A 26,348-nucleotide genomic window follows, 5' to 3' on the forward strand; every position below is an offset into this window, starting at 1 on the left:
TGTCTGCATGGGTTGCTGTTCACTTCACTCAAGCAGAGCCTTTGACAGGCATGTCCTTGTGTCTGGATGGTGATCTCAAGTGGACAAATAAAATACTCTACCTGTACCTCTCTGAAGTATCGCATATTGGCATTGAGTTGCTTATATGAAACCTAAATGTCTAAATGAATTTATATAATATAAATATTTCGGTACAACTTCGCAGATTTTATTTATTGCAGGGTTTTCCTGGAACGCAAGCCCCACGATAAACGAGGGTTTACTGTATAAGCATAACAATGTGGCTCACCCCGGCAGCGTTACGTTGGGCCATTTTCCACTATTACTTTTGTTCCGATTTTTCACTTGTATTTGTATGTACTCTGCCCAGCCTGAATGTTGAGTTTAGTTTAGTTTGGTAGAGGTCACAGTTCTCCAAAAAAGACTCACTGTTCTTTCTTCCAGCTGTTTGTCATAAATGTTCACTATAAGTACTTTCAACACATCATCACTGCTATTATCAGTGGCCTGATATAAGTCTGTAAGTCTATAAGTTTAATTCTAATATACAACGTGACACCCAATAGACGTGCTAATAAAAATCGCTATCGCAGTCGTCTTTTATGTTTTATTAAAAACCTGTCCTGTTCAGCTGCATGGCCTTGCAGAATGGTGGGTCTGTATGCCTTTGTGCTGGAACAGTTTTGGTGTGCAACAGGGGAGTTTGAAATACTCCCTCTGCTTATTTAAAATTTAAAAAATTATCCTCGTGTATAGGCGGCACGGTGTAAGAGTGGTTAGAGCGCCTGCCTCACAGTTCTGAGGACCGGGGTTCAATCCCCGGCCCCGCCTGTGTGGAGTTTGCATGTTCTCCACGTGCGTTTTCTCCGGGCACTCCGGTTTCCTCCCACATCCCAAAAACATGCATGGTAGGTTAATTGACAACTCTAAATTGACCATAGGTATGAATCAGAATGGTCTTTATTTGCCAAGTTTGTCCCAAAAAAAAACAAGGAATTTGTCTCCGGTAGTTGGAGCCGCTCTAGCATGACAACAGACAGTCAACTGACAGAGAACACTTTTGAGACATAAAGACATTGAGAAAAACAGTCACTGAGCAATAAAGGGTTGCTAGTTATCTGCTAATGCCAGTACAATGTTTTTTTTAGGTTTTTCTTTAACAATTGTGCAAAAAGATGCAGAGTCCTCTAGCAGTTTGAATGACTAATCTCGCAATAGTCCGGTGCAATGACCATTGTGCAAAGGGCGCCGAGACTTCAAGGAGTGTATGCGGTTTAAAGTGATGAGTAGTGCGATCATCTGGGACAATGTCAGTTGTGCAAATGTTGCAGATACTCCTCAATCCGTGTGCAAATGGGGCAGAAGCTACTCTGGCATGAGTGGCCAGTATTGGTCAACAACAGATATGCAATGTGAATGCGAATGGTTGTTTGTTTGTATGTGCCCTGCGATTGGCTGGCAACCAGTTCAGGGTGTACCCCGCCTCCTGCCGATGATAGCTGGGATAGGCTCCAGCACGCCCGCGACCCAAGTGAGGAGAAGCAGCTTAGAAAATGGATGGATGGATTCTCGTGTTTATTGAAAATGCAGCCGGACAGAAAAGGGTTTTAGGGGAGAGACGGGAACAAGGGGAGTAGGGGTGAGAACCACAACAAAACAATAGTGAGAAAGTCTAGATATTTGAACACAAGCAGTCATTTTAACGCATTAAACAACTGTGACTTTGGACATTACCACGGCAGCAACGCAAACAAATAGAACATCCAACGATCCTCACATGCACTGTGGAAAAAAGTTGAACCGATTTACCTTTAGTTTAGTTTGCGGACTCTCGACTTGTCATTATCAATCAACTGTACCTTTGTCACCCAACTGCCACCTCCAGGCTAGGGCGTGCACACAAAAATGCGCAAGAATTTATGACCTTTTTAAATGATAAGAAGGTGATGGCCGATGTAATTTTTTTGTGTGACATCATGTCCTATCTAAACCACCTAAATCTGCAGCTACAGGCAAAAACCACAGTGTTGCTGATTTGTGCAAAACAGTTGAAGCTTTCCAGTCAAAGCTGCACCTTCTGGAGAGAGACATTCATGTAAGAAAGTTGGACTTTCCATGTCGGCGGGAGCATTGTGAAAAGCACCACATGCAGGAACATCCAGTGATGAAGGATTTTGTGTTGAGTTTGCCAGAAAACTTCAAGGAACAATTTGAGAGCTCCCCCTAAACTCCCATGTGATATCCTCCTCTTCCTGAGACAGCCATTCTCTGTTTCAGCTGATGGCCAGTGGACTGCAGAAGCCAAAATACTGATATCTTCTATTTATGAGGCAGCTCTTCAGGTGGAGGTTTATGACATGGCAACATCTGATTTGCTCAAAGCACAAACATGTTGGGTTGAGTGACTTTTGGATCAACATGGTTTCACAATCTCGATTCAAAAACACCAGAGCTGTTGCCATGCTCTTACTCACAATGTTCCCACCCACATATATATGCACGTCATCATTTTCATATCAAATGTCAGGACAGAAACAGACTCTCCAATATACAACTTAGACAGTGCCTCAGGATTGTGACAACAGAATACAGGCCAAATATCAGAAAGATTGCTTCATCCTCTCGCTCTCACTTCTCTCACTGATTGGTGAGGAAACAATTTTGCCTAAATGTATCAATCAAAAAGAGTCAATTAAGGAAATGAGCGAACTCCAAACTGGCAAAATGTCATAATAAAATAAACTCAATTTTAAAAGAAAATTAAACCAAATTATATTCTCACTTGACTCCTATTGAGTTGGATGTGGTTGTAGAAATGCTGCTGACAGCTGTCTGTGTGGAATGTTAAAAACCATTTTGACATGTTGACACTTATTCTGGATATTTATTGTTTCATTTGTTTTACTTTTTGGTGAGGCTGTTTAACAATCAGCATCCAGGTTGCTGATATTGCCAGGCAGATATATTCCAAGTTTCTGTACAAAAGTGATCATTTATCTTTACCTGAAGATACCCTTTTTTCCCTCTTGTGCACCAATTGCTGTAGTTCTGCTGTTTTATTGCTCAAACTGATCATGTTCGGTCAATGAAAATATTCTTCAGGGGCATTCTAGTTAAAATATATTTTTGATGTTGGACTTATTTTCTTTCAAATGTGCATTTTTTCTCATCTTTCTCGCAACACATTTTCAGCGACTACAGTATATCTGCTACTACAACAAACTACCTCTTGTACATAATAGTAATCATACTTCTAATAATGTCAGCAACAATAACATATGCATATAAAACAATATTTAACGGTCCAATAAAAAAAAACTCCCATAAAATTTGGCCTGTGACTTGGCAACCTTGACAAAATTTGGCCCAAAGTGAGAATTAATTGGGGAACCCTGAACTAGGCATTAATATCTCAGCAAAACTTAGTTAAATAATTTAAATCACGTACCGCGACTGAAAAGAAAATTGTGATTTAAAACGTTGGAACATGCAAGTCTCTCCATCCATCCAGCCATCCATTTTCTTCCGCTTATCCGAGGTCGGGTCGCGGGGGCAGTAGCTTTAGCAGGGACGCCCATACATCCCTCTTCCCAGCCACTTCATCCAGCTCTTCCGGGGGGATCCCGAGACGTTCACAGGCCAGCCGAAGGATGTAGTCTCTCCAGCGTGTCCTGAGTCGTCCCTGGGGTCTCCTCCCGGTGGGATGTGCCCGGAACACCTCACCAGGGAGGCGTCCGGGAGGCATCCAAATCAGATGCCCCAGCCACCTCATCTGGCTCGTCTCGATGTGGAGGAGCAGCGGCTCTACTCAGAGATCCTCCCGGATGACCGAGCTTCTCACCCTCTCTCTAAGGGAGAGCCCGGACACCCTGCGGAGGAAACTCATTTCGGCTGCTGTGTAACTGTAAACCAAAATAGGCAGGCCATAACCACACTGTCGTCTGCGCTCCTCACAGTTTATGCTCACACACAGATTGCTAACATGGTGATAAACGACAGGCTATATGAAATTGCTCTCTTTCCAGACAAGCTAGCAATAGATACAATTCCTCCGCATTTGGGACCCTCAGCTATATTAAAATCACTCGGTCCATGGCCCTGACAGGTCCCACCAATCCGGCCCACTTCAGGTTTTTCCTTATAAGCGCCACAGCTCTGCATCTCAATCCCGAGTTCCAAAGAAAAACTGTTCTTGTCGCTTGGGCAATCAGCGACGCCCTCAAAGATGCCACGTTGCATAGTGAGGATGCCACTTGGTACCCCCTCTTATCCAGCAGTTACGACGGCCAAATTGTGATTTCCAAGTTTTTCAAACAGCACAAATTTGAATTTGACCGCAAAAGGCTTGAAGAAGTTAAATTTGAAGGAACTCAGGCAATTGACATGACCAATGCTAAGACACCAGAGCCCGTGTTTGCACATTCCGGATCTGCTACGGACTTACTTAGTGGCCATAACCATCCTCGCCCACTGCATGATTTCCAACATAACCTTCCTGCTCTAACAAACGACCCTCCAGTTGCGGCACTGCTCGAAAAGCACTCCAAGGCTTGCCTGATGTCTTTCGTAGGAAAGGAAGGGCTGAACCCGACATTGACCCAGCTCAACCTAAGCAGGAGGTCCCGGACCTCCTCACTTCCTCTATACCTCGGCTAAGGTTTCTCCCCTCTGTCAAGACAAAAACCACCTACCTTTCACCTTTAATATGTGCAAGATGGCGCCTACCCGTGTGGTTGCCTCAGTTATGCGCTCTCTAGTATTGTTTTTTTGGTGTGTTTTCCGTTTTGTCTTTGCATTGCACAACTCACTTACAGAAGGGGAGACTTGCTAAGCATCAAGGAGGCTACTCCGGACTTTCTTTCACCAACTTTCGCAAATCCGCTCAGTTTTTTCCCCGGAGTTACTCATCGGAGCAGCGACCGCGGTCTTTGGCGCTTGCAGGCGGAGGAGACGACACAGAGGGAAGCGAGCCGGCATCCAGGTGAAACTCCGCAAGAGAGGATACAGACTGGCGTTTCCGTCCATCCACCTCGCGAATCTACGCTCCCTACCCAACAAAATGGATGAGCTTCATCTTCTGATAAAGACCAGTCAAGACTTCGGACGTTCCGCCGCCATGTGCTTTACGGAGACTTGGCTTTGTGACGCTGTACCCGATGGCGCCGTCATGCTTCCCGGCTTCCATCTTCACAGGGCAGACCGTGACATGGAATCATCGGGGAAAACAAAAGGCGGCGGGATATGCTTCTATATCAACGAAAAATAGTGTACTGACGTCACGGAGCTCAGCACACACTGCAGCCCATATTTGGAGTCGCTGTTTTTGAACTGTAAGGCATTCTACTCGTCTCACGAGTTCGCATCATTCATTCTGGCTGGTGTATACATTCCGCCTCAAGCTAACACGAATGCCGCACTGCTAACGCTCTCCGAACAAGTCAACGAAATTGAAAAACACACACCCAGAATCACCCCTCATTATTCTCGGGGACTTTAACAAAGCTAAACTCAACCACGAACTCCCGAAATACAAGCAGCACATCGACTGTCCCACCAGGGAAAATAACATTTTAGACCACTGCTATACTACGCTAAATAACGCATACCGTGCCAAACCTCGTGCAGCCCTGGGCTCGTCTGATCACTCCTTAATTCACTTAATACAGACATACAAGGCAAGAACTTAAATGCGGGAAGTGAAAACAGTGAAAAAGTGGACCAATGAAGCAAAGATGGAACTTCAAAGCTGTTTAGACTGCACAGACTGGAGTGTCTTTGTAAATTCAGCCGGGAGCCTGGCTGAATATACGGACACTGTCACATCCTATATCAGTTTCTATTAAGAGGTGTGTGTACCAACAAAGTCATTTCGCACATTCAACAACAACAAGCTGTGGTTCACTGCCAAACTTAACCAACTTCGCCAAGCTAAGGAGGACGCATATCAAAGTGGGGACAGGGCCCTGTATAATCGAGCTAGAAACCAGCTGACTAAAGAAATTAATATTGCAAAGAGGAACTATGCAGCAAAGTTGGAAAAACAGTTTAGCGCTAACGACTCTAAATCAATCTGGCATGCATTCCAATCGCTGACCAATTACAAGCGATGATCCCCCCCCCCCAAGCTGAGAACAATAGCACACTAGCCAACGACTTGAAGACCTTCTACTGCAGATTTGAAAAGGACACTTTCATTCGAACTGCTCTAATTGCTAGAGGACTCTACATCTTTTTGCACAATTGTCAAGAAAAAAATAATAATTTTACCGGCATTACTAGATAACTAGCAACCCTTTATTGCTCAGTGACCGATTTTCTCAATGTCTTTATGTCTCAAAGGTGTTCTCTGTCAATTGACTGCCTGTTGTCGTACAAGAGCGGCTCCAACTACCGGAGACAAATTCCTTGTGTGTTTTTTGGACATACTTGGCAAATAAAGATAATTCAGATTTTTGTTTACTATTTGAGTGGTTCGCCCCTAATAGTAGAGTTTTGTTTTTCCTTTTATTTTAGTTTTTTTTGGAGACTCTCTGTGTTTTGCTCGGAAGGAGCTGGGCTGAATGAATTTTTTTTTTTTAATATATTTTTCTCTCTCGTCTCCTCTTTTTCTTATTTTTGAAGAGCACTACAAAGACTCTTCGCGAACGTTCGTGGTATTCCTTACCCCCTGTTTCTCTTAACTGTTCAATCTCTTGACCTCACCACATAGAAAAAACATTGACATATATATTCACAAATAGACACACACAGAGTAAGATGCTGTCATGGACAGCTGTAATAGCCATAAAGGAGGTGGCGTACGCACTAATGGGAGACGTCACCGAGACCCGCCATCGACTCCACCGGACTCTCGTCGACGAAGGGGGGATATGTAGCGGACATGCGCCCCGCAAACTGAGATGCCACAGGGACTCCCAACCACTTGATAACCCCACTCCTCCACACTGCCCTGCTGTGAGACGGCCACTAGGAGAATGCCTGCTGTACGTCAAGCGGACCTTAACTGAATTAGCAGCTTCCTGGCTTCACGAGACTCCTTCCCCGACTAAAAGGTTGAGGTACCCTCCTTCCGGGAGGACTATGTGGTTAATATTCAACCATGCACGTGAGGCGCCACCAATTGGCGTTGAGAGGAACTGCAAGCTCCAACTGGTGGACTCGCCTTTGTTTGTTAACGGAAGATAAAATGTCTGTTTTGATATCTTACAAATTACTATTCCAAATGTATGCATTCGCGTCTGTCACTTTGTCAGATCTACAGGTCCTGCGCAAGATTTTTGAGAACTCTTCTTTGTGATTTGAAATCAAACAGTACGAAATGTATTGAACAATAAGCAACCGATCTGCCATGACCAAAATTTAAACGATGATTCTCCGCGTGAGAGTACAAAGTTGGGAGTGTTTTAGATTAATATATGATTTTAAACCCATTTGATCAAATTTGTAGACAAGATTCAGGCTGATGGGTGTGGTCTTCTCCAAGTCGGGAATCTCTCTTGCCCATTCCCTGCCTCTGGGGTATTTAACTCTTAACTCACACCTTCTCCCGCTAGTCTTGTGTTTTTCTCCTCTCCTCTTTTTTCTCCTCCTCCTCTCCTGGAAGCTCGCCAGCCAGGCTGGTCATCGGCCACCGCTCCCCCATATCCCCTCTCTTTTGTGCGGGTACACGGCTTGGTAACCGCGACGCGGGATAGAACCGACATGGCTTCCCAGCCTAACAGTGGGTCTCCGCTATGCAATCAGAGCCACTACTACTAAGGGACCTGGTACGCTCCCAGCCAAGGGGGATCGCTCTGAAATTGCCAGTGAGCCACAAAAAGTGGCAGGAAGAGAGACGTCTAGTTCTCCCAAGAAGGCGTGACGACCAGCCATTTTTCTTCTCCCGTCTCTTTTATTTTGTTTTTATTATTTTTCTAAATCGTATTCATCTGCAACCAAATATGCCGCCTTGTTTCCTGAGCCACTTCCAAAGAGAGCCTACTACCCACCACCCTGAACTTATGATCGTGAGTAAACACGGCAATTTTGCCAGACTGCAATATGAGTGCCAAATAATTCCGGGGAAATTACTTGCTTCAGACAAAACCTCAAATTTGTCCTCTCTCTTCTATCCACACTGGATGCAGTAAACGCTCACGTTTCCAACTTCAGTCCAACACACGATGTTCTATTCTCCTTTTCGTATGCCGATTTTCCTCCTTTTTACCGTTATTAGTGTTATATTCTTTGTTTAGTTAGACCCCTTTTGTGTGTTCGCCTTTAGATCCAATTAGATGTCATTAAATATACAATACAATGCCACTCTTGGTTGTATTTTGTGTATGTGTTCTGAGTAGTAAGTAAACCTCTAAAATCTAGAACTCAAAATTTCATGTGTAGCAACGTTCAGATTACGAGACTGATAAAAAGGTTTGTCATTTTTCCTAAAATTTATACTTACAAAAAGTGACGCGGTGCCCTTTCGAGATATTAGTTTGATTTTAACAATTAAACTTAAAATTACGGTGAACGGGAAGTAATGCAAGCGTCGCTTCCGGCTTATTCTTTTCTCCTAAATTAATTCAATTTTTATTTGACCAATATACGTTACACTGCTAACGACTCTGAATCAGTCTGCCACGCATTACAATCGCCAACCAATTACAAGTGATCATCCCCCAAGCTGAGAACAAGAAAGGACTAGCAGACGACTTGAACACCTATTGCAGATTTGAAAAGGACAACTTCACACCCAACACCCACCCAGCCGCACCACCGACCACACCTCTGACTCACCCTCCTGTGCTGACCATCCACAAACAGGAGACGAGACGCATCTTCAAACTAAAAGATCAACAAAGCACCAGGCCCACACCTTGTGTCCCCATCCTACCTAAAAGTCTGCGCGGACCAGCTCGCTTCAGTCTTCATACAGATCTTCAATAGATCTCTGGAACTGTGTGAAGTACCATCCTGTTTCAAACCCTCCACTACCATCCCAGTCCCCAAGAAACCTGCAATCTCGGTTCTGAATGATGACAGGCCTGTTTCCCTGACATCTGTGGTCATGAAGTCCTTTGAACGCCTCGTGCTGGACCACCTCAAGAGCATCACAGGTCCCTACTGGACCCCCTGCAGTTTGCCGACAGAGCAAACAGGTCTGTGGATGACGCAGTCAACATGGGACTGAACTTCATCCTAGAACACCTCGACGGCGTGGAAACCTACCTGAGGATCCTGTTCGTAGACTTCAGCTATGCATTCAACACCATCATCCCCGAACTCCTCTCCTCCAAGCTTCTCCAGCTCAGCGTGTCGCCTGCCATCTGCCAGTGGATTTATAGCTTCCTGACGGTCAGGAAACTTCAGGTGAGGCCACCAGCACCGGGGCGCCTCAATGTCGTGTTCTCTCTCGGCTGCTCTTCCCTCTCTACACGAACGACTGCACTTCAACGCACCAGGCTGTCAAACTCCTGAAGTTGACAGTCGACGCCACAGTTATCAACCTCATTAAAGACGATGACGAATCTGCGTATCGACAGTAAGTAGAGCGGCTGGAGCTGTGGGGCACCCGACACAACCTGGAGCTGAACACGTTCAAGACTGTAGAGATGATTGTGGACTTCAGGAGGCATCCTTTGCCACAGCTGCCCCTCACGCTGTCCAACTGGCCTGTGTTAACCATTTAGACCTTCAAGTTCCAGGGAATTACAGTCTCTCAGGACCTGATTTGGGAGACCTACATTAACTCCTTGCTCAAAAACGCCCAGCAGAGGATGTACTTTGCGCGGCTTCTACGGAATCACCGCTTTCTACAGGTTCTGTTGAGACAGTTCTACACAGAAGTCATCGAATCAGTCCTGTGTTCATCCATCACAAAAAAAGACAAACTCCGACTGCAACGGACAATCAAAACTGCTGAAAAGATTGTCGGTACCCATCGACTCACCCTTGAGGACTTGCACGCTGCCAGAATTAAGACAAGAGCATGCAAAATCCTCTTGGACCCTCCACATCCTGGTCGCCCCCTCTTCCACCTCCTTCCCTAAAGGTAGGCGCTACCTATCAATGCAAACTAAAACAAGCAGACATTCCAACAGCTTCTTCCATCTTGGCATGAACTTCTTAAAGTTAATTTCCTAATTCTATTGTAACATGCTGCCAATTATATCTTGAGATTGTTGTCACATCTTTGTCGGGCAAATTATACATGACTCATGCACTCACTGTAGTAGTCTCGCCACCCTGCATTACTTGCATATCTGTTGTTGACCAATACTGGCCATTCGTGCTTGAGAAGTATCTGCACCATTTGGGCAATTTACATTGTCCCAGATTATCACACTACTAGTCAATTTAAACTACATAAATTTCTTGTTAAGTCTCTACGCCATGTCCCTGCCTTGAGCCGTCACCTTATCGTGGTGGAGGGGTTTGTGTGTCCCAATGATCCTTGGAGCTAAGTTGTCTGGGGCTTTATGCCCCTGGCAGGGTCACCCATGGCAAACAGGTCCTAGGTGAGGGACCAGACAAAGCATGGCTCAAAGACCCCTTATGATGACGACAAAAAATGGACTCAGGTTTCCCTTGCCCGGACGCGGGTCACCGGGGCCTCCCTCTGGAGCCAGGCCTGTAGGTGGGGCTCGAAGGCGAGCACCTCGTGGCCGGGCCTGCACCCATGGGGTTCGGCCGGGCACAGCCCGAAATGGTAACGTGGGTCCTCCTTCCCATGGGCTCACCACCTGTGGGAGGGGCACCCATGGGGTTCGGGTACAGTGTAAGCTGGGCGGTGGTCGAAGACGGGGACCTTGGCGATCCGATCCCCGGCTACAGAAGGTGGCTCTCGGGACGTGGAATGTCACCTCTCTGGCAGGGAAGGAGCCCGAGCTGGTGTGTGAGGTCGAGAAGTTCCGACTAGATATAGTCGGACTCGCCTCCACGCACAGCTTGGGCTCTGGTACCAGTCCTCTCGAGAGGGGTTGGACTCTCTTCCACTCTGGAGTTGCCCACGGTGAGAGGCGCCGAGCAGGTGTGGGTATAATTATTGCGCCCCGGCTCGTCGCCTGTACGCTGGGGTTCACCCCGGTGGACGAGAGGGTAGCCTCCCTCCGCCTTCGGGTGGGGGTACGGGTCCAGACTGTTGTTTGTGCCTATGCCCCAAACAGCAGTTCAGAGTACCCACCCTTTTTGGAGTCCTTGGAGGGGGTGCTGGAGAGCGCTCTCGCTGGGGACTCCCCCCCCCCCCCTATGATCAGAACCCGAGCGGTGTTCTGTTATTGGACTTCGGTCCTCATCACGGATTGTCCATAACGAACACCATGTTCAAGCTGAAGGTTGTCCATACGTGCACTTGGCACCAGGACACCCTTGGTCGTAGTTTGATGATCGACTTTGTGGTCGTGTCATCGGACTTGCGGCCGCATGTCTTGGACACTCGGGTGAAGAGAGGGGCGGAGCGGTCAACTCCGATGGTGGGGGAAGATGCCGGTCCGACGTGGAAGGCCCAAACGTATTGTGAGGGTATGCTGGGAACGTCTGGCAGAATCCCCTGTCAGAAGGAGTTTCAACTCCCACCTCCGACAGAACTTTGCTCATGTTCCAGGGGAGGCGGGGGACATCGAGTCCGAGTGGACCGTGTTCCGCGCGTTCGGTGAGGCCATGGAGAAAGACTTCGGGACGGCTTTGAGGAAATCCTGGTCCACAATCCGGTGTCTCAGGAGGTGGAAGCAGTGCACCATCAACACTGTGTATAGTGAGGATGGGGTGCTGCTGACCTCGACCCGGGACGTTGTGAGCCGGTGGGGAGAATACTTCGAAGACCTCCTCAATTCTACCGACATGCCTTCCCATGAGGGAGCAGAGTCTGGGTTCTCTGAGGCGGGCTCTCCAATCTCTGGGGTTGAGGTCACCGAGGTGGTTAAAAAGCTGTGTTTTTATGTTTTTATGTCTCAAAAGTATTCTCTGTCAATTGACTGTCTGTTGTCATACTTGAACAGCTCCAACTACCGCAGACAAATGCCTTGTGTGTTTTTGACATTCTTGGTAAATAAAGATGATTCTGAGCCGTCATTGCAGCCTGTTTGAAGTGAAAACGCCTCTTGCAGGGGTATGAAAAATACTTAGCTGGCACTGAACTTGTCTTCACCAATTAATATGATATGACGACGTTCGGCTGTCGATCGGCGTATAAATGCAGGAGGGGCACATTACGGCCGTCGGACTCAGAGGATCGGTGCATGGGAGCGACTCAAAATGTGCAATATGATATTTCGCCTTCCCGGGACACAAGACTTAAAAACAGCCTCTGGAGTGCGGCTGAGGAAACACGCTTAGATCCTTGGGAGAATACGCGCTCGCCCAGATATGAGAAGGAACGCCCACACTTCAGAGTTACTCCACCCAGAGTGCGCAAATGGCCAGAAAGTGCACAAATTATAGAATTCAGCGGACAGCGGAAAGGGCGCAGTCAAAAAAGTGCATAACGGCGCGCCTTTTCTGACTTAAAACCATACGGGAGAATATGCCCCTTAATGCCTAATAAGTGTGGGTCACTAATGTACTGCCTCAGACTCGGTGGCATCCATCGTAACCGTTTCACACAAAATAATCACAGAAATACATTAATAATTTAGTCATAACTATAATCTTTTGTAATTAGCGTTAACAAGAGTAATAGTGGCGTCTTTCCTCGTCTGTATTGAGTAAGCACCACACCAAGTCAGCATGATAGTAAACTAGCAACCAATGTTAGCAAACTTACCTTTCAAATTGCAGATGTAAAAATATAAATAAATAGTAATTGTAGCAGACAGTGAAGAAACTTTGACAAGCTCGACTCTAGTGGAATTATTTATTTTTTTAACGTTAGTGAAATCACTCAAGTGCCGCGTGCATGGGTCGAGCAAACATATGACGTTGGCTCGTTCGCGGCACTGGGATGTGGCACCCCACGTTGGTCCAATCTATTGCAATGAAGAGGGCCTAAAGTGCACGCCAAACTCTTAAGAGTCAATGGATCAAGATTTATGCGGCCTAGACTGGAAATGTCATTAATGAGACAACAGACATGAGCAAAATATATTTAGTCATGATTAACTGTATACTATTTATCCCACTCATACATAAATAGTTATGCCACTAATCCTCATTAGAGATGCTGGTGTGCCGCAGCCTATCCCAGCTGACTCCGGGCGAGAGGCAGAGTGCACCCTGGACTGGTTTCTAAAAATGTTTATTCTTTTAACTTTTTTATTTATTGTTTTTTTTCCCTCTCAGAAAAGTCATGTGGTCACCACCATGCATGGTGGGGTGGCAGCCTAGTGCCCTCTGCTGACCAATCACAGTGAAAATAAACAAATTGTAATTCCCTGTTCTTTCATGAAACATATATTAGTTTTATGGTACCTTATACGCTGTTGCTCCAGTGGCAGGTTCCCCTCGTTTGACAGTGATTTTCTGCAAAGGAAACAGAAAACATTTTTACTACAGTATAGATGGTACTTTTCCACACAAAAGTGAGATTTACTTGATAAGCGTTTACACAATACCTCAAAACATTTTCACCAAACACATTCGTAAAAAAAACTGCACAGTACATTATTTTCCAGCTCATTTAGTACAGTGTTGCCTTGAGATGAGATGAGGTGGCCCGATTTGCGAGGTTTTCGAGATAGGAGCCGTCCTTCAGCTGATTTTTTACTTTGTCTTGCGAGCACAAACTTGAGATATGAGCACTGTACAATGGCAGTGAACTCAACTTAGTTCACTTTACAATAAACAGCAGTTTGGCAAATAACAACAATTCATCCAAAAAAAAAAAAAAAAGGATTCAAACTGTTTATTACCACTCCTAGTTGAAGATTATTGTCAGAGTGCACATAAAACATCTGTCCATTTTAAAAATCCAATGTAGCCATTGTGCACAAAAACTTTGCTCCTCCCAGGCAGTCGAACTGTCTTTTTGGCTTGCAAATGTGACCTGGATGGGATACATCATGCATATCCATTTAATTTAATGTATACTCATAAAATTGCGTTAAATGAAAATGGGTTAATTGTGAAATTAATATTTACTTGATTAATAAAATCAACGCGTTTTATGAAGCGTAAAATACGACAACGGAGACCCCGGACTGTTGAACAGCTGAAGCTGTACATCAAGCAAGAATGGGAAAGAATTTCACCTACAAAGCTTCAACAATTAGTGTCATCAGTTACCAAACGCTTATTGAATGTTGTTAAAAGGTGAAGTTTGCAGATGACACCACTGTCATCGGCTTCATCAAGGACGGTAACGAGTCTGCATATCGACAGGAAGCGGAGCGGCTGGAGCTGTGGTGCGGCCGACACAACCTGGAGCTGAACACGCTCAAGACTGTAGAGATGATGGTGGACTTCAGGAGGCATCCTTCGCCACAGCTGCCCCTCACGTTGTCCAGCTTCCTTGTGTCAACCGTCGAGACCTTCAAGTTCCTGGGAATTACAGTCTCTCGAGACCTGAAGTGGGCAACCAACATCAACTCCGTCCTCAAAAAGGCCCAGCAGAGGATGTACTCCCTGTGGCTTCTGAGAAAGCACAGCCTGCTACCGGAGCTGCTGAGGGAGTTCTACACAGCGGTCATCGAATCAGTCCTGTGTTCTTCCATCACAGTCTGGTTTGGTGCTGCTACAAAAAAGGACAAACTCCGACTGCAACGGACAATCAAAATTGCTTAAAGGATTGTCGGTACCCCCGTACCCCACCCTTGAGGACTTGCACGCTGACAGAACTAAGACAAGAGCGTGCAAAATCCTCTCGGACCCTCCGCATCCCGGTCACCATCTCTTCCAGCTCCTTCCCTCAGGTAGGCGCTACCGATCAATGCAAACTAGAACTAGTAGACATTCCAACAGCTTCTTCCCTCTTGCGATCAACTTCTTAAACACCTAACCTACAATTCCATTACAGCAAGCTGGCAATTTTTTGACTTGAGTTCGTTGTCACATTTCTGTTTCCAATTATGTATGACTCGTGCACTCACTGTAGTTGTCTCGCCATCTGTTGTTGACCAATACTGGCCACTCATGCCAGAGTAGCATCTGCTCCATTTGCACACTGATTGAGGAGTATCTGCAACATTTGCACAACCGACATTGTCCCAGATTATCCCACTACTCGTCACTTTAAACCGCATACACTCCTTGAAGTTCAGCGCCCTTTGCACAATGGTCATTGCACCGGACTATTGCAAAATTAGTCATTCGAACTGCTCTCAGTGCTAGAGGAAAAAAACAAAAAAAAGTACCGGCATTACTAGATTACTAGCAACCCTTTACTGCTCAGTGACTGTTTTTATTTTTTTTTGTCAATGTCTTTCTGTCTCCAAAGTGTTCTGTAAATTGCCTGTCTGTTGTCTTACTAGAGAGGCTCCAACTACCGGAGACAAATTCCTTGTGTGTTTTTTGGACATACTTGGCAAATAAAGATGATTCTGATTTCTGATTCTGTAACACAGTGGTAAACATGACCCTGTCCCAGCTTTTTTGGAACGTGTTGCAGCCATAAAATTCTAATTTAATGATTATTTGCTAAAAACAGTAAAGTTTATCAGTTTGAACATGAAATATCGTGTCTTTGTAGTGTATTCAATTAAATATAGGTCAAACATGATTTGCAAATCATTGTATTTTGTTTTTATTTATGTTTAACACAACGTCACAGGCGGCACAGGGGACAACTGGTTAGAGCGTCTGCCCCACAGTTCTGAGGACCGGGGTTCAATCCCTGGCCCCGCCTGTGTGGAGTTTGCATGTTCTCCCCATGCCTGCATGGGTTTTCTCCGGGCACTCCGGTTTCCTCCCACACCACAAAAACATGGATGGTAGGTTAATTGAAGTCTCTAAATTGCCCCTCGGTGTCAATGTGAGTGTGAATGGTTGTTTAAGTGTGCCCTGCAATTGGCTGCCAACAAGTTCAGTGTGTACCCCGCCTCCTGCCCGATGATAGCTGTGATAGGCTCCAGCACTCCTGCGACCCTTGTGAGGATAAGCGGCTCGGAAAATGGATGGACAACGTCCCAACTTCATTGGAATTGGGGTTGTACTACTCAAAAACATCTGACAAAACTCTAAAATGAAAAATGCATGAAAAAATACCTCAGTACTCTATTGCGCGAACAAACATAAAATTGGTCATATAAAATATTTAATATAGTATATGGCCCCTCATTTTGGCTGACGTGTGTGATAAGGTATTAATTCAATTCCAGTTTTTGGACTGTCGTGTGTGGCTGCTCACTGGCAAACCTCAAGTAATTTACATGACCGCACGTCGTCTCTTGCTCTTCGGTGTGCGGACTATTTTCGACTTCGGCGTAAACTCGGAACACCCGGCAAATGGCAACAACAAAATACGGCCAAATCGTAACATTTGGCATCTCTGTGACACCAATATAATGAATCAAGCAGACAGTACAGTGGGATTTTGAACATGAAAATGAAGTTTCCTCAGTTCTAAGCTCATACAAAAGCATGCCCGCATGCAGGAGTTTTCTGGATGGGCGGGGGAGTATGCTGCTTACTGTGAGACGCGCACCAGCAGAGAATGAAAGCAGAAAACGGAAGGATTTGTACTCGATAGTCCCAATGTCGTCATTTTAGACTGTACATTTCACATGTAACAACCCGCGATATATCTAGTATATTCCATAGATCACCCACCCTTACGATGACCTCACCGCGCAGTTACGTCAAGACAGAGCATGCACAGACAGAGCGCAGCCTGACACCATTCCGATTCACAGAGGAATCCACAGCATGCTGAGTAAATAGTTAAGAATGCTGTGTCATGTCACTTAGGTTTAATTATTCCCTAAATAATATCAGTAGACCTTGTGTGTGTTTATCCTCCCTTTTCCTCGACCTACCTCATTGTCACTCACTTGACTAAGTGTGTGGCTAGTGTCTATGATTGGTTGAAGTCCAGCTATTTTTCATGAAAGCTACAGTGCATCTTTCGCATTTATTTGGCTCATGTCTGGAGGTTATGTGCCAGTATACTTAAGAATTTCTCAATTTTTCTTATACCCATGTGTAATGTGCAACCGACCGTCAACCTTTTTTTTTGGGAGGGGTAAAAATCTTTTTGCATCACACGAGGGGTAGTAGTAGTAGTAGAGGGGTACTCTCAAGGGGTAGTCAACTCACCTTAGAACTAACCCTGGTTCGGAGGACACCTACATCCTTTAGCTTGGACTTGTAGAGCATCCAGCGGTAACGCAGTTCTTCGAGACTCGGGTCCGCTGCTAGACCACTCTTACCAACTCCACTCTCCTGAAGCAAAAGTTGGAACTTCTCTTGACCCCAGGTTACCGCTGACCTCAAGGCCTGTGTAACAAAAAGTCAAATCAGTTTAGGGGTGCTGGAATAATCGAGCAGGCAGGTGTTTGTTTTCCTAGTTTCAAAATTTCTCTCTCTCTGTCTCTCTTTATATTTATATATATATATATATATATATATATATATATATATATATATATATATATATATATATATATATATACACACACACACACACACACACACACACACACATATATATACACAGTGTTCCCTCGCCACATCGCGTTTCACGGCTTCAGTGCTTCGCGGGTCTTTCCAAAATATTCATTAAAAAAGTAAAAATAAATAAATAAATACAGCCATATCGGCAGCCATATTGCAGAAAGATGCGTTGTTTCATGTCGATGCGCGCGAGAGTAGGTTTCCCTGCATGCCAAACAAAGAGATGAGTTGACTCAGAGGCTTTGTACATGCCTGTACTGTACGGGCACTCATACAAGGCGCGTGTTGGTTCCCGGCGCGACATGAGAGCACGAGTGAATCCCGTGAGCTGATTGGCTGCGCATCATCGCAGCCACACCCAGCATCTTCCCTTGTGTCTCGGCAGTCTCGTCCACGCTGTTGTTTTGCAATTACTTTTTTTGTTTAAGCAATACATTTTTGTATTTGTCAATCAAGCCCTGACAATGCCCCCGAAGCGCTGTGCCCCTGCAAAAGCTTCCTCCGGGGCGCCCAAGAGGAAGAAGATGATGACCATCAGCAAAAAAGTGAAACTTTTAGATTTGATCAAAGACGGCAGAAGTTATGCATCTGTGGCACGCCATTATGGCGTGAATGAATCTACAGTGCGGTACATCAAGAAAGAGGAAGCAAACATCCGCAAAACTGCTTCAATAACCTTCAATAAGGAGGAATTGTGAAAATGAAAGTTGTATTGGCATTGTGGATTGCCGATTGCAGGGAAAATACAGTGAGTTTTTACACTAATATTATCAGGACAAAGGCCAAAGCTCTCTACGACCAGCTCTTGCCCGATGACGACAATGAAGAGGCTGAAGAAGGTGCTGACGAACCTCAAGCCAGTACTAGCGCTGCCAGGAGTGATTCGCCTCCTCGAGGAAGAGGCTTTTCAGCCAGTAAAGGCTGGTTCGAAAATGTTCAATAAAGATACGGCCTCAGATGCGTGTCTCTGTATGGTGAGAGAGTCACGTTGTCTCTGCTGACAACATGACGGAAGAAGACGTCAGCGCCCTTATTGATTGCCACTTGGACCCACTGACAGATGAAGACCTCCTTGAGATGGCAAAGTCTGCAAGTGAGGAAAACAACGAAGAGGAAGATGAAGAAGTAACAGAAAAGTGTGGCCTTACCCTGGAGAACCTGCAAGAATTGTGCAACATGGCAAGGGCAATGCATCAATTTGCACAAGACATTGACGACAAACGTGTTCGAGCTGTCGAGTTTAGCAATCGTGTTGACGGGGTTATGTCCTTGTACAGGGGAATTTTGAAGCAAAAGAAAAAACAAAGACAACAACTGCCCATCACCATGTTTTTCTCCAAGGTAAAAACCCCAGCTACACCGTCAGCGCCTCCAGCAGAAGAGTCTCCGAGTCAAGTGAGAGCCTCTCCTCCGCCACAAGCCTCTTCGCCTCTCTCAGAAGGCAATGTTTATGAATGTTAATTACTGTATAATAAATGTTAATTACTGTATAAGTCGTATTGCTGTTATTTTAAAGTCATTATTTCAGTGTAAAGAAACTATACTGGGTGATTTGAGCTCTTTGGAATATCTCTTTTTTTTTTTTTAGTTAAAGGTGACCCAAAGGTTATTGTATATAATTTATAGACCTGGAAAATGTATGGAGGATTTTTCAAAACTGCTGTCAGTTATTTATACTGACTACAACTATTTTGTCATAACGGGACACTTTAACATTCATTTTGGCAATAACATGGGGGAAGGGGGGGGGGGGGGGGAAAGAAAAAAAAAAGAAAGAACTCTGCTATATTAGACACATTTGACCTCTCTCAAAGAGTCCAACCCACACTCAAGGTCACATCTTAGACCTGGTCATCTCTAAGGAGGTTGAAATTCTATCAATTGACATTAAGGATATGACCATTTCTGACCATTTTTGTGTCTTCTTTGATTCAGATTCTTCCAAAAGTTCAGACAACCTCTATGTCTTTTAAGAAAAGGTACATAAATGAGAGTACTGCCACTAGGTTTATGGAGACCATAGGTGAAAAGAATGAACTGAAATGATTTTAGCAAATGGCTGCAATATAACAAAGAGTGAAAAATTTAAGGGGGTCTGAATACTTTCCATACCCACTGTATGTTGAAAAGAAATTTATTCTGATGGAAGAGCACCTTTAAGTCACACACTAATTCTCACACGCTAAATTTCCATTTGAATGATTTGTTGACGATGCTGTTCGACAAGGCAGCTTTAATTGCACTTATTTAGAATTATTATCTTTTGGCATGCCCTGAGTGCCGTGTAAGCAAAATATTTTCACTTGCGTCTACTTGTCCTTAACGAGCTTGCTGCAGCGGTCCAATAGGCAGACTCCATTTGTGCGCACGCACGCACGCACGCACACACGCGCACACACACACACACACACACACACAAATATAAGATATTAGCTATCACAATCATCACATGAGAGGCACATCTTTTGGAATTGGATCTAGTCATTTTATATATCTGTGACCCAGAAAAACATCAGTCCCATTCTCTACCTGTAAACAACAGTGGCCAATTCTGTAACTAACAGTCTTTGTCAATGGCATTTGAAGTGACTCATGGAAACCATTTTTGGATATATTGTTTCGACCCGACAGTCTGTTTTAGCCGATGTTATATCGGGGTCCGTTTTGTCGAGGTTCCACTGTTTACAGTTATTTATAACCATCAGCTATGGTGCAATGTTGAAATGAACCAGGACGAAATGGGTTTGCAAATCAAGAAAACCTCATGCTTGGACAGAGATAACAAAGGTGGTTGGTTGACATATGCTAACCCTGGTAACTCACGCTTAGTGTGTCCTGTTGCATCTTGAGTTCTTTTCGTTTGAGTCCAGCTCTTTTAGTGCGAACGATCTCTGAGAGGAGTTCGTCCTCTCTGCACAACCATGCCTCAAATTCTCTCCTCCTGGACCCCATCTGTAAACATCAAAGTCAGCACATGTAAGTCGAAAGACCACGACAAGATCAGGGCAAGATAGAGAAAAAACTACTATCGATTAGTACGAGTAAAGACGAGAAAAAATATTACAAGAATAAATATTTGGAATTACAACAATAAGGGCAAAGCAAAGGAAATCATTTCAATGAGAGAAAAGTTGTCATTTTGTGAGAATATAAGTGGGTGAAATTCTGACTGAACATTAAAAGAACTAAGATGCAATTTACTTCCCACATAAATGCTACTACTCCAGAGATGCTATTTAACTCATTTAGTCCGTATAACTGAGCGATACCACACTTTTAGGATTCAATGATACCAATACTCTTCCCTTGCAATTTCATCAATATTATACCAATACAATTCGATTTAAATTTTTTATGGTTTATGATAAATTGTATTAGAACTAATTAAATACGAAAACCGTGTGTGCCAAATATAGAAAAATAGTTTTTCCTTCATCTTCGGAGACATTACGTGACTTACTTACACAAGAGAAGACTTACTAAACAAAAGGGAGTCTACTCTGGAAGTTTTAAAAAAAAAAAATTTCTCCGAGTTACTAACCGATGGATTGGCTGTGATCTACGGCACAAGGAGGCGACGCCACAGGTGGAAGCGAGCCGGAGTGCAGGTCAAGCTCCGGAAGAGAGGATTCTGAATGCCGCTCCCATCAATACACCTTGCAAATCTACACTCTCTACCCAATAAAATGGACGAGCTTCATCTTCTCACAAAGACCAGTAAAGAGTTCGGACTTTACGCCACCCTGTGCTTCACGGAGACATGGCTATGTGAACGCGTTCCTGATGGCGCCGTAATGCTTCTGGGCTTCCAACTACACCGAGTGGACCGCGTCACGGAGCTATCGGATAAAACAAAAGGTGGCGGAATATGCTAGTATATGAACAAAAAATGGTGTACCGACATCTCTGAGCTCAACACACACTTCAGCCCAAACTCGGAGTTGCTGTTTTTGAACTGTAAGCCACGCCACACGAGTTTGCCTCTTTCATCCTCGTGGGTGTCGACATTTCTCCCCAGGCTGACATGAATGCTGGACTGCTAACGCTCACTGAACAAGTAAATGAACTTGAAAAAAAAAAAGCAGCCAGATTCACCCCTCATTATTCTTGGGGACTTTAACAAAGCTAAACTCAACCACAAACTCCCTAAATACAAGCAGCACATCAACTGTCCTACCAGGGAAAATAACATTCTAGACCACTGCTATACCACGCTAAATCAGAATCTTTATTTGCCAAGTATGTACAAAAAAAACACACAAGAAATTTGTCTCCGGTAGTTGGAGCTGCTCTAGTACGACAACAGACAGTCAATTGACAGAGACCACTTGTGAGACAGAAAGATTTGTCAGTCACTGAGCAATAAAGGGTTGCTAGTTGTCTGGTAGTGCTGGTACATTTTTTTTTGCAATTGTGCAAAAGATGCAGAGCAGTTCGAATGACTAATATTGAAATAGTCCGGTGCAATGACCATTGTGCAAAGGGCGCCGAGACGCATACCGTGCTACACCCGGGCAGTTCTGGGCTCATCTGATCAGTGCTTAATTCACTTAATGCCAACATACAGGCACAAACCTAAATGTGCAAAGCCTATGGTGAAAACAGTGAAGTGGACCAATGAACCAAAGATGGAACTTCAAAGTTGTTTAGATTGCTCAGACTGGAGTGTCTTTGCAACTTTAACTGACAGCCTGGATGAATATACGGACAGTGTCACATCCTATATCAGTTCCTGTGAAGATGTGTGTTTACCAACAAAGACATATTTCGCATATTCAATAACAACGAGCCATGGTTCACTGCCAAACTTAAGCAAAGTCGCCAGGCTAAAGAGGACACCTATCGGAGTGGGGACAGAGCCCTGCACAATCGCGGCAGAAAACAGCTGACAAAAGAAATTAACATCGCAAAGAGAAATTATGCAGAAAAGCTGGAAAAAGAGTTAACTGCCAACAACTAAGTCAGTCCAGTGAGGGTTACAATCGCTAACCAACTACAAGCGACCATCCCCCCAAGCGGGGAACAGAGGACTAACTGACGATTTGAACAACTTCTAATGCACATTTGAAAATGACACTTTCAAACCCCACATGCACCCAGCCGTACCACCAACCACCATGGCACCTCTGACTTCTGCGTTGATCATTCATGAACAGGATGTGAGACGCATCTTCAAACTACAAAAGATCAACAAAGCAGCAGGCCCAGACCTACGCGGACCAGCTCGCTCCAGTCTTCACACAGATCTTCAATAGATCTCTGGAACTGTGTGAAGTACCACACTGTTTTAAATGCACTACCATCGCTGTCCCCAAGAAACGTGCAATTTCGGGTCTGAATGGCTAGAGGCCTGTCGCCTTGACATCTGTGGTCGTTTAGTCATAAGAACGCATCGTGCTGGACCACCTCAAGACCATTACAGGGCCCCTGCTGGACTCCCTGAAGTTTGCCTACCGATTAAACAGGTCTGTGGATGATGCAGTCAACATGGGACTGCACTTCATTCTAGAACACATAGACGGTGCGGGGACATACGCGAGGATCCTGTTCGTGGACTTCAGCTCTGCGTTCAACACCATCATCCCCGAACTCCCCTCCTCCAATCTTCTGCAGCTCAACATCTCACCTGCCACCTGCCGGTGGATTTACAGCTTTCTGACAGGCAGGACACAGCAGGTGAGGCTGGGGGACACCACCTGATCCACATGTTGTTCCCAACATCTGGTGCCACTATAAATATATAGTGGCACGGTGGACGACTGGTTAGCACATCTGCCTCACAGTTCTGAGGACCCGGGTTCAAATCCAGTCTCGCCTGCCTGGGTTTTCTCTGGGTACTCCGGTTTCCTCACACATCCCAAAAACATGCATGTTAGGTTAAGTGAGGACTATAAATTCTTCATAGGTGGGATGTGAGTGCGAATGGCTAGTTATTTTTATGTGCCCTGCGATTGACTGGTGACCGCTTCAGGGTGTACCCCGCCTCTTGATATTTTATATATATATATATATATATATATATATATTATAGGGGTCATATTCTTGCGTAGCGGTAAATTAATCACAGTCATATTGAGTGCGTTGTGTTTTTTTTCTTAATTTAGTCGGGTTAATCTATTTTTTTTTTTTTTTAATCTAATGCAGCTCTATGGGGGGCACAAGCCAGTGAAACCTGTAGGCCGGTCCCAAGCCACTTGGTGTCAGGCCGGATAAATGCAGAGGGTTGCGTCACGAAGGGCATCCATCTTAAAACATTGACAAACAAATATGAGCGTTCATCTCAAGAATTCCATACCGGATCGGTCGTGGCCCGGGTTAAAAACGTCCACCCCTGGCACCGTTAACCTGCAGGGCGCCGGTGGAAATTCAGTTACTGTGGCTCGAAAACGAAGGTGAGGTGGAGCGCGGGTTCTTCGGCAGAAAGAGAAGAGGAGAGCACAGAGCCTAGAATTTAATGTGGCGACTTTGAATGTTGTGACTATGACAGGAAAATCTCGGGAGTTGTTGACATGATGATGAGGAGAAACGTTGATATATTGTGTGTCCAGGAGACCAGGTGGAGAGGCAGTAAGGCTAGAAGTTTAGGGGCAGGCTATAAATTATTTTACAATGGCATAGATGGCAAGATAAATCGAATAGGGGTTATTTTAAAAGAATAGTTAGCGAAGAATGTCTTGGAGGTGAAAAGAGTATCAGATCGAGTGATGAGGCTGAAACTTGAAATTGAGGGTGTTATGTATAATGTGATTAGTGGCTATGCCCCACAGGTAAAATGTGACCCAGAGCTAAAAGGGAAATTCTGGAAGGTACTGGACGAAGGAGTTCTGAGCATCCCGATTGGAACAGATTTTAATGGACATGTTGGTGAATGAAACAGGGGTGATGAAGAAGTGATGGGTAAGTTTGGCATCCAGGTAAGGAACCTCGAGGGACAGATGGTGGTAGACTTTGCAAAAAGGATGTAAATGGCTGCAGTGAACACTTTCTTCCAGAAGAGGCAGGAACATAGGGTGACCTACATGAGCGGAAGTAGAAGTGCGCAGGTGGATTACATCTTGTGCAAACGATGTAATCTGAAAGAGGTTACTGACTGTAAAGTAGCGGCAGGGGAGAGTGTGGATAGACAGCATAGGATGGTGGTGGGGAGGAAGATTAAGAAGACAAAAGCATAGCAGAGAACCATGTGGTGGAATCTGAGAAAGGAAGAGTGTTGTGCGGCTTTTCGGGAAGAGGTGAGACAGGCTCTCTGTGGACAGGAGGACCTTCCAGAAGACTGGGCCACTACAGCCAAGGTGATCAGAGAGACAGGCAGGGGAGTACTTGGTGTATCTTCTGGCAGGAAAGGGAAGAAGGAGACTTGGTGGTGGAACCTCAAAGTACAGGAAATCATACAAGGAAAGACGTTAGGTAAGAAGAAGTGGCACACTGAGAGGACCAAGGAGAGGAGAAAGGAATACATTGAGATGTGACGTAGGGCAAAGGTAGAGGTGGCAAAGGCCAAACGAGGCACATGATGACATGTATAAGAAAAGGATCTACAGTGTTCCCTCGCCACGTCGCGCTACATGTTTTGCGGCTTCAGTGCTTCGCGGGTTTTTACAAAATATTCATAAAAAAATAAAATAAAAAAATACAGCCATATCGGCAGCCATATTGCAGAAAGACGCGTTGTTTCACGTTGATGCGCGCATGTCTGTACATGCCTGTACTGTACAAGCACTCATACAACGCTCCGACATCGACCAATGAGAGCACGAGTGGATTAATCCCGTGAGCTGATTGGCTGTGCATCATCGCAGCCTCACCCAGCATCTTCCCTTGTTGTGTCTCGCCAGTCTCGTCCACGCTGTTGTGTTTGCAATAACTTGTTTTGTTTAAGCGATAATTTTTTTGATTAGTTAAGCAAGCCCTTACAATGCTGCCGCTGTGCCCCTGCAATAGCTTCCTTCGGGGTGCCCAAGAGGAAGAAGATGATGACCATATCAACGAAAAAGTTAAACTTTTAGATTTGATCAAAGAGGGCAGAAGTTATGAATCTGTGGCACGCCAGTATGCCGTGAATGAATCTACAGTACGGTACATCAAGAAAGAGGAAGCAAACATCTGCAAAACTGTTTCAATAAGGACGCGAAACGTGTGGTAACGTAATAGATGGGGTTATGTCCTTGTACAGGGGAATTTTGAAGCAAAAGAAAAAACAAGGACAACAACTACCCATCACCATGTTTTTCTCCAAGGTAAAACCCCAGCTACACCATCAGCGCCTCCAGCAGAAGAGTCTCCGAGTGAACCTAAAGCCTCTACGAGTCAAGTGAGAGCCTCTCCTCCGCCACCAACGCAAGCCTCTTCGACTCTCTCAGAAGGCAATGTTGATGAATGTTAATTACTGTATAAGGTTTTATAATTAAAGATTTAAGTAAATATGTGTACTGTTGTAATCTTTGCCTCAAATGTAAAAAAAAAATACAGTCTTTTAAACTGGGACAGTCTTCACATATTTGCAGATTTAAATTTGCTCCAGCTCCTCTGGCTGAGTTCATCAGCCAAAGAAACAGCTCTGAGCGTGTCACTCGAGACTCTGTCAGAGGTGACTGTGTCATTCCTCTGCGCTGGAGCACTTTCAGTAAGTCAGCCTGGTCAGTGAGGAGCGCTGGTGAGTGGAACTCAGTACCTGAGGAGGTTAAACTGCTTACAACATACAAGGCCTTCACAAAAAAACACCTCTCGCTGCCAACACTAAAAGACAAGTATGTTATGATGTTCTCATGTTATGATCAAATGATTTGTGGTTTAATTTTTTTTTGAGTATAGTAAGTGTTTGATTATGT

The 26,348-nt window shown here is 44.8% G+C and overlaps 1 protein-coding gene across 3 annotated transcripts in view; it reads right to left on the reverse strand.

Annotated features, from left to right (window-relative positions):
- The window catches only part of syne3 (spectrin repeat containing, nuclear envelope family member 3), a 101,888-nt gene that overhangs the window by 5,692 nt on the left and 69,848 nt on the right, over positions 1-26,348 (reverse strand). For all 3 annotated transcript variants that reach the window (XM_061696045.1, XM_061696043.1, XM_061696046.1), the window contains exons 13-15: positions 20,344-20,472; positions 17,164-17,343; positions 13,384-13,434 (exon numbers count right to left, since the gene is read on the reverse strand). In XM_061696045.1, coding sequence (XP_061552029.1) covers positions 13,384-13,434; positions 17,164-17,343; positions 20,344-20,472 — 360 coding nt within the window. The remainder of the gene's footprint in view (positions 1-13,383; positions 13,435-17,163; positions 17,344-20,343; positions 20,473-26,348) is intronic.

This window comes from Phycodurus eques, chromosome 14, assembly GCF_024500275.1.
Source record: "Phycodurus eques isolate BA_2022a chromosome 14, UOR_Pequ_1.1, whole genome shotgun sequence".
NCBI classification, from domain to species: Eukaryota; Metazoa; Chordata; class Actinopteri; order Syngnathiformes; family Syngnathidae; genus Phycodurus; species Phycodurus eques.